The sequence below is a fragment of the Plectrocnemia conspersa genome, unplaced genomic scaffold (assembly GCF_051122295.1).
Source record: "Plectrocnemia conspersa isolate PC_06_02 unplaced genomic scaffold, ASM5112229v1 ptg000002l, whole genome shotgun sequence".
NCBI classification, from domain to species: Eukaryota; Metazoa; Arthropoda; class Insecta; order Trichoptera; family Polycentropodidae; genus Plectrocnemia; species Plectrocnemia conspersa.
The window spans coordinates 18,379,666-18,388,072 of record NW_028277166.1 but is presented as its reverse complement, the minus strand read 5'-3'; the positions used below and the strand labels follow the sequence as shown (position 1 = coordinate 18,388,072).

The 8,407-nt window shown below is 34.6% G+C and overlaps 1 protein-coding gene across 1 annotated transcript; it reads right to left on the bottom strand.

The window, feature by feature from the left end:
- Window positions 1-5,542: 5,542 nt before the first annotated feature.
- Alg10 (alpha-1,2-glucosyltransferase Alg10) lies at window positions 5,543-7,210 on the bottom strand. Its single transcript, XM_088205683.1, has 2 exons — window positions 7,109-7,210; window positions 5,543-7,035 (listed from the first exon to the last, which is right to left on the bottom strand). Exon 2 carries the CDS (start codon window positions 6,959-6,961, stop codon window positions 5,594-5,596), a length of 1,368 nt encoding a protein of 455 aa, XP_088061809.1. The 5' UTR covers window positions 6,962-7,035; window positions 7,109-7,210; the 3' UTR covers window positions 5,543-5,593.
- Window positions 7,211-8,407: the final 1,197 nt, after the last annotated feature.

Genomic DNA, 8,407 nt, shown 5'->3' with positions numbered 1-8,407 from the left:
ATATAATACGCTCTAGTGTTATATAATGTACATAAATATACAAAGTATACTTTTTCGTCGTAAAATGCTTTGTCGCTTCTTGATAAAACCATTAAACGAATTGAACGTTAAAATAGGGCCTTACTTTGTAAACAAACTGTTGCTAACAGGCAAAAGCCGGTTTAGCCTTTTCCGTCTATTTTACTTAGAATTGCACAAACGTCATTTTATCAATATAATAACAATTGTCACAGACTATTTGCCATCTATTTTATATATAAAATTCAGGTGCTTAGAAGCATACGTGCCAATATGCACGTATCGGCGATTTTGACTCACATTTTCCTCTCGTGGTCAATGTTAGTTTATCTTGGAAGTGTTAATTGTTGACTTTTCCGATAATTTATATTTTTAAATCTATCATAAAACTTATCTAGTAGATTAATTAAGTAAAATAAATTACTGGCTGCAATTCATTACCAAAGAGTGAAGGATGTATTGTATATTAAAGACCTTTATTGGTATAGATATTCAAATAATATATTATATTTTTTTTCATGGCTGTTCTTATGTTACGTTAAATTAAACAGCTGAGTAAATTTTTTTTTACGTTAAATTCAACAGCCGTTTAGTAAGTATTTCGAATATGATTTAAATACGATCAATGAAATGCATTAAAATTATTTCAGAGAAAAAAATCAAAATAAACGCAATGCATTCTTACTATCAACTGTTGCCTTCGCAGGCAACAGCTGATAGTCAGCTGTTGCCCGCGAAGCAGTTTTCTGTCACTTTAACATTAACAATTGGATGAAACGATTTCAAAAAATATTTTAATGAATTAAAACGCGATCGATGAATTCAAATATCAATTACTGGTCCGAAATTTGAATTTTAAGATTAAATTTGATAATAGAATAAAATCGACAATTTTTTTTATTCGAAACGAATATAATTATGGCCACTTATTTAAGTATTATGATTCACTATTACCGTATATAAGTAGATATATTATAATTAAAAAAAACGATCGTCAATGATAAAATATCGAGCAGTACTGAAGTTTGAAAATGCACCAAATCGAAAAAGTGCAGATAATTCGAGATAAGCAGCGATCGACTTTTGCATTACCAGGGCCGTATTGGTGATTAAATTTATTCAATTAATTTTGAAAGTTGAAAAGTTTCAGTGGGAATGCTGGGTGCTTTACCTATTCTGCTGCTCGTCCGAAGGGTAGCCAAAGACTGAAAGAAACGCTCGCGAGAGCCATTTGGTAACATCGGGGGTAGGGAGTAGTGACGTCATCTATGCCATTGGTACTCCGTGACTTTGGTCACGACCGCCAGTATATGATCGTTCGGTACTCATTCTGACATGCGTAAAGTTCGCTCGTCTTCCATTGGCGGAGCCCTACGGACGAGCCTCCGCCCACCAGTGGTGTATTCTGGACGATCGCCGTGCTTTTTCGAAAACAGCGCCGTTTAACGTTTCCGCCGGATGGTAAACTTGGCCATAGCGCGACCATAAACAAATGAACACTCCAATTTGATCAGAAGTATTTTAGTAGTATTGCATAAATAAAACTTCAATATATTTTAATATATATTAGATAATTCAGTGATAAAGAGTAGTTGAAAAGAGTGTATGAGGAAAACTGGATAATGCTTATATATTAGTGCACAACTTTGTGCTTGTATTGAGGAAATCAAAGCTGGATGAATATATAAGAGACATTTTTGAATGTTCAAGAACCAAGCATAATTATTGTTTTTCAATTCACTAAAGCAGAACAGGTCTAATATTTATACGTTTAAGGCTTAAATTATCTTAATTTGTGCACTGAATATGTCAAACCTGTTGTCAGGCCTGCCGAGAGGGGAAGGGAGGGGGGGGGGGAGAAGGTACAAATTCTCGGGGCCCGTTCTCCATAATATATGTATGAATATATGTATAAAAAAGTATAAGTTTCCTCAGCCCTTTTTATAAATATAAGGAACGAAACATTACCTTCAAAAGCACCCATTTTTTAGGTAGTACTTTCATAATAAACATTATTATTCAAAGGGTCAAATTTCAGTTTTTTGACGCGCTCCGTGTGTGTTAAAATTTGCTTACAAATTATTGTTGACTTTATTGCTTTTTGAACGTTTAAAAAATATTAAACATGAGAGGAAATATTCAACGATTTATTAAGTTATTCCTAATATCCACAAAAAAACAGTCTCGAATCTATCCCGAAAATATTTTTAAAAATATCTCATTTCAGTAAAATCATATCGGAATACATTTTCACCAGTAGATATATATTTTAACCGGTGAAAATATAAATTATCTGGCAGGTGCTAGTACAATTATATTATTTCAACTTTTCTATATGTAGTTATACATATATTTACATACTTATCATTATTTATTTACATCCGATGTATAAATGTTACAGTAAATGTGTATTTTTTGGTAAAGCTATATTTTTACTAGTAAAGTTCAAATACATTTTCACCAGTAGATATATATTTCTACTAGCGAAAATATAATTTAACTGATAGGCGCTAATATTCTGCTCTAAAATGTCTATGTAGCTCAATTTTACAGCTGTGAATCGTCCATTTGCTGTTCAAACCAAAACCTAACCTACTGAAAGTTCTATAAATAATTATAGTTTTAAAACTTTCATTAGGACAAATCTAAAATACAAACTAAGCCAACTCGCCTCTCAGGAGAAAATAAGAAGAAACATTGGTTGCATATATTTCATATAGATTGCCATGGCAAGTTGTAAGTACTATTTTATTTTTGTAGAATATTAAATTATACATTATGGATAAGACGACCCTGAAAATACTGCGTACTCAATTGTTTCACACCTGAAAATAAAGTTTATTATATCGATTTTACCATATCTTATCTATGCCAACACTTGATATTTCGAGCAAACATTTGCGCGAAAAACCTGCATATTTATGCAGGTCTTTTGCGCCAATGGTTATTTTATTATCGCACATTACGTTCGAATTACGAGACTGAATTAACACTCAAAAAATTTTATTCAACTTACATATCGAGCCGCGTAGCGTAAACATAAAACATCGTTAAATGGGTGTAAAAGTGTATATTTTCTAATTTTAAGATTCTGCTCTCGGTTTACTTTTTCGACTAGCACGAGATCTTTTGACGTCATTCGTCTCATCTTGCTTACCAAATCTTATGATTCGTTCTCCAAAAATATTCTGAAGATGCAGTTTAAGCTCGGCTGTCAGCTTTTGTTACACGCGAAAATAGTTTTGGTGTTCTGCCACATGAAAGTGATTTTCCAAATTGCGTAAACGATCGCGACGTGACCAAAACGCTAGTGAATAGTGAAATATATTAATATTATTTTTTGTCAATGATTTTTACTTTAAGAATATACAAAAAGTAGAAGACGACGAAAAAATATTTTAGGATATTCAGGAAAAAATATTTCAATAAATAGTATATTAATGGTTATCTAATATCAAAGAATTTATGAAGGACGATCAAACAGTTTCCGAATTTTAAAAAAAAACATACAAATATAAGAATACCTTCGGATTTTTTATTATTAATCGAACATTTGATGTATTTCATTAAATATGATAAATAATATTAATTAAATGGCCGCCTCTGGACATTTACAGCGGCCGATTCATTTAATATAATTTTTGATGACTTTTCCGTACATTTCGGGCGGTATCTCGATTATAACTTGGCGGATGTTGGTTTTTAGGTGCTCCAACGTTTTGAATTTATCACAGTAGACACGACTCTTAGTGTAATACCAAAAAAGTCCAACGGCGTTAGCATGAACTTGACTTGAAATAATGCGACCTGGGAACTTTTCACGCAAAACAACCAACATTGTACCTGATGTGTGCTAAGCTGCATCGTCTTGTTGGAACCATGTGTCTTCCACGTCAATATCTTCGATTTTGTGCAAAAAATAATCAGTTATTATGCGCCTATAACGTTCACAGTTGACTGTTAAAGTCCGACTTTCATCGTTTTCAAAAAAGTAATGCCCAATGACGCCGCCTGACCACAACGCGCACCATATAGTCACTTTTTGGGCATGTCATGTTCTCATGAATCACATGAGAATTTTCCTCGCCCCATATGCGGCAATTTTACTTATTAACATACCCAGAGAGGTGAAAATGTGACTCATCAGAGAAAAAGATTTTCTTTGAAAAAACAACATTAACTATCTATCAGCATCTTATACTTGTACAGTTTTTTCCTTGTTTTCCGAAAACTGATTGTTAACCATTAAAAAAACAACTAAAATGTGTTGTCGAAATCTTACCAAATCTTAAATTATATTACATGCTAAGCCCTATAATATAAACCATTTTATTATCTGATGGATTATACGTACATGTCGTTAGAAACAATGAGTCATCTGTGAGTTATCTTGCGGTGCATTATATTTTTACATTTACTGTACAATGTATACAATAATGCAATGTGCAGCCTGGGGCGATCCTTAACTTTGCCTACTTCCCCCCCCCCCCATACAATTACTAAATAAAATCAGACCGTCCTAAAACTCTGTAACCTAGTGCATGTCTTCAATATGACAATACTTTCCAAGGAATGCAGGCCATACATGGCCTTCAGATATTATATGTAGTGTATAAAAAAATACAGAGTTCTAAAATACACAACCATATGTTAATAAATATCTTCAGTCTGTTACATATGGCACTTTTTCTAATTTTCCTGACTTATATTGTCTTCACACCTTTACTACAAAAGCCCTTCGCTACACATTCGTCGCATCCGAAGTATGTCTAAAATGGAACTAAAAACAAGGTAAGCATTTAAATATATGTACATACATACAATAATTTATGTATCGAATATGACTCCATTTTTTAGAATTCAGAGAAAATTTCAAAGACTTTTCTACAAAAGGGATTACGGATTGTGCTTGTAAATTTCGCGCTGCGCGGCCAAATAAACCTCGTCGATTTATTAAGTGAGATGTATTTAGAGCTACTTTATAACAATAATTGATTGACTCCCAATTAATTAATTAATTAAGAAAACTGTTATATATAATACTTCCGAAACTATTCGTGCATATTTTACTGCAGTAAATTAAGCTGAAATTGTGTGTGTAATTTTGCAAATGCTCTGAAATGGCCTACGTGATGATTTCGACTGTTTTAAAAATAATCACACGGTTTCGTCACCGATTTTCGAATCTTATCTTTGAGTTAAATAAATTATTTTTCGCAGAGATAGCGCTTGAATAATATTTCTCGTGAAATTTAATGGATTATAAAATTATCTTCAACTCCATCGTCCTGAATACGTCCTCGAAACCCAACCCCCTAAAACTCCAAACCCCCAGCTTTCAGTTTGCGCGGCTGCAAGGTCTCACTGAAGGTCATATAGGTCACCCAAGGACGCGCACACCCATCGAACTGACAAAAACAAATTTACGTAACTGCTCAAACATAGTCATTATTTTATGCATATTAAATTATTTTACTATAACTTTAAAGATTCATAAAAATAAGGGATAAAAATACAACTCGTATATTTTTGATATATTTATTTATATATAAAAACATAATTGTACTTTAAAAAATCACCATATTAATCTTTGTACATCATCAAAATCTTCCCACATAATCTCTTTTTCGAAGAATAGATTCAATGTTACATTATTTATAAGTAAGTTTATCATAAAATCAATTATTAATGTAAGCCAAGATGCTTCATTAAACTTGATCTTCAATAAAATATAAGGTATCAAAAAATATCTCACTTCAATCATTCTTTGTAAAGCGACTGATACAAATAAGCAAACACAAAACGATATAATAAAACCGCTGCTCGAATTACGATCAATATTTTTATATAAAGAAACTCCTGCGAAAATATATAAAGGTATAATAATATATTTAGCGAACCAAAACCTACCATAAAATTTATTCCAAATGTAAAAAGTATAATGTCTATTATCCGCTAATAAGTATGGATGAATCAATGTGTTGTAATGAACAATAACAACGCATATACACAATAAAATATAAATTGACACTTTGTTATGTAAGATTGATAGAAAAACACTCTTCAAGTTTCGAATTACATACGGTATGGAAAATACTGTATAGAATAGTGTAAAATATAATATTTGAGGTAAATGGATAGAAGCTGAATGAGCAGTTTTATCACCGACTACTATTGAACCATTTATGAACACAAATAATAAAAATCCTATCATTATAGTTAGGAGAGACATAATTCGACACCAATCTTTGAAAGTTATGTAATAAAATAAATTTATGAAATATGTTTTAAAATGAAATTTTGCAGCCGATAATAAATCTAAGAAATTATATTGTTTATTATACTTTTTCTTATGTTTCTGTTTACTATTTGCCGACTTATGAGAATACACAAATAAATCAATTAATTTATTGCCTAGTAGTAAAGCGACCCATATAACATTAGTTTGTCTCATTAAAATCGAAAAGAAACCGCATAATAATAAAGCTAAATTATTCTTCGAATGATAAATATTAATAAGCAGCAATACAAACGTTAACGATAATGTGTCTGTGTAATACACGTGAGAAAAGAAATACAACGGCGGTAAAATAGCAAGATTTACAGCTTGCATTATAATTTTAATTGTATAGCATTGAGTATTTTTCAATAATGTTGCTATTAAATATATATTCAAGGACGAAGCGGCCAAGTTTGTCAATCTCAGGTAGTAGGTTGAGCATCCGAAGAAGGGTGAGACGAAGAGCGTCGATATTAGATACAGTCCTGGTAAGGTAGTGATTTTCGGATCCCAATGTGTGAAATTTAGGGCGCAGTATTGTAACCCTTGAGGTATGTGGAATAATTCATCTATGACGATCTGACTAGTACTGTGAATTTTTTTAAATATGGAAAACGATATTATGAAATATATTGTTATAGCAAAAATCAACATTTTAATCATTTTAAAGTCGTTTTAAATTCAATTCTTAGTTATATTAAAACGGTGAGGTTATCACTTCATTTTTTTTCTATAATCTAAAACAAAATGAAAATAATCATATTAGAATAATAAATATCTTTTAAATATTATTATTTAAACGTTATTTACTTTGTTGTCAATCATTAATCATTGTAAATAGAAATTATCTAAAGTGAGATATCTGCCGGTAAACGTCAACATCAATGGCTATGTAGGTGTTGCCACTTTCGAAAATGCTTCACTAACATTTGAGTTGAATTAAATAAATATTACTAGCTTACTTGATACCAACCATTAACCGTCACAAAAACAATTTATTTAAATACGAACGAGATGTGGTGTAGACTGTAGATTATGTTCTACACATATTATCCTTATGTAAAGTAAACGGGTTTTAAAAATCGAAAGTAGTGCATTACTTACTGTAATGACTAGGCTGACGGGGGTGGGCTTAGGGCTAACGGGGGCGGCATGACAACGGGGCGCTGATGATCAACAACTTGCGGAACGGAGGTTGGTTGGCGATAATGGCCACATTGAGCTAACTAAACATCACAAGCTATTTCGGCGCAATTGTGGACGTCAGGTTGGTGGACGTCCTCGAGAGATTCGACGGCAAGGGCTGCGTCGAAGACTGGTTACAGAGGTTTGAGATCCTCTGTGATATTAAGAAGATCGAGGAGGCGGATCGAGCGTCGACGCTTGCGATGTTTTTGTCGGGGATCGCAATGCGTCGATATGCCGAGCTGAGCGCTGAAGAGAAGAGCGATGTAAAACGTATAAAAGCGGCGCTGAGGGGGACGCACGGGCTTACACCGATCCGTGCGTTCGAAGAGCTCATGACGAGAATGTGCCGGAGCGGAGAAAGACCGGAAGTCTTTCTCATGGACCTGAGGCGGCTGGGCGTGTTAGCGGGCGGACTACAGGATCACCTGCTCCGCCATTTGTTCGTGCTGGGGCTGCCGATAGGTGAGTCAAAACAGATGCGCCTGGAGACATCGTCAGACCTGTCGCAGCTAGTCGCGAAGGCGACGATGCTGTTTGAATGTGATATCCACGAGACGGTAGCGGTAGCGGCGGCGAGGGAGGAAATTGCTGCAGTAGCATCAACGGGACCACGTGGTGAAAGAGGCACCAAGATGGCGTGCTTCCGGTGCGGCGGGCCGCATATGGCGCGACACTGCAAGGCGCCGTCAGCGAGTCTACTTGAATGTTGGAGATGCGGTGAAAAGGGGCACCTGGCAAAGCAGTGCCAGGGAAACGCGAGGAGAGAGGCTGGTGCGCCGGCGGCCTCTCGCAACAAGGTCTAAAGGCGCTGCCGATCGTTGACGCTCTCGTTGGAGGTCAGCGCGCGCGGGCGCTCGTCGACACGGGCTGCTCGAGAAGCGTGGTGCGGGTGAGGCTGTGCCCACCTGAAAAAGGTGTAAC

Coding starts and splice junctions, on each gene's coding strand:
- Alg10 (XM_088205683.1), bottom strand. CDS start 6,961: ATGATTAAAATGTTGATTTTTGCTATAACAATATATTTCATAATATCG.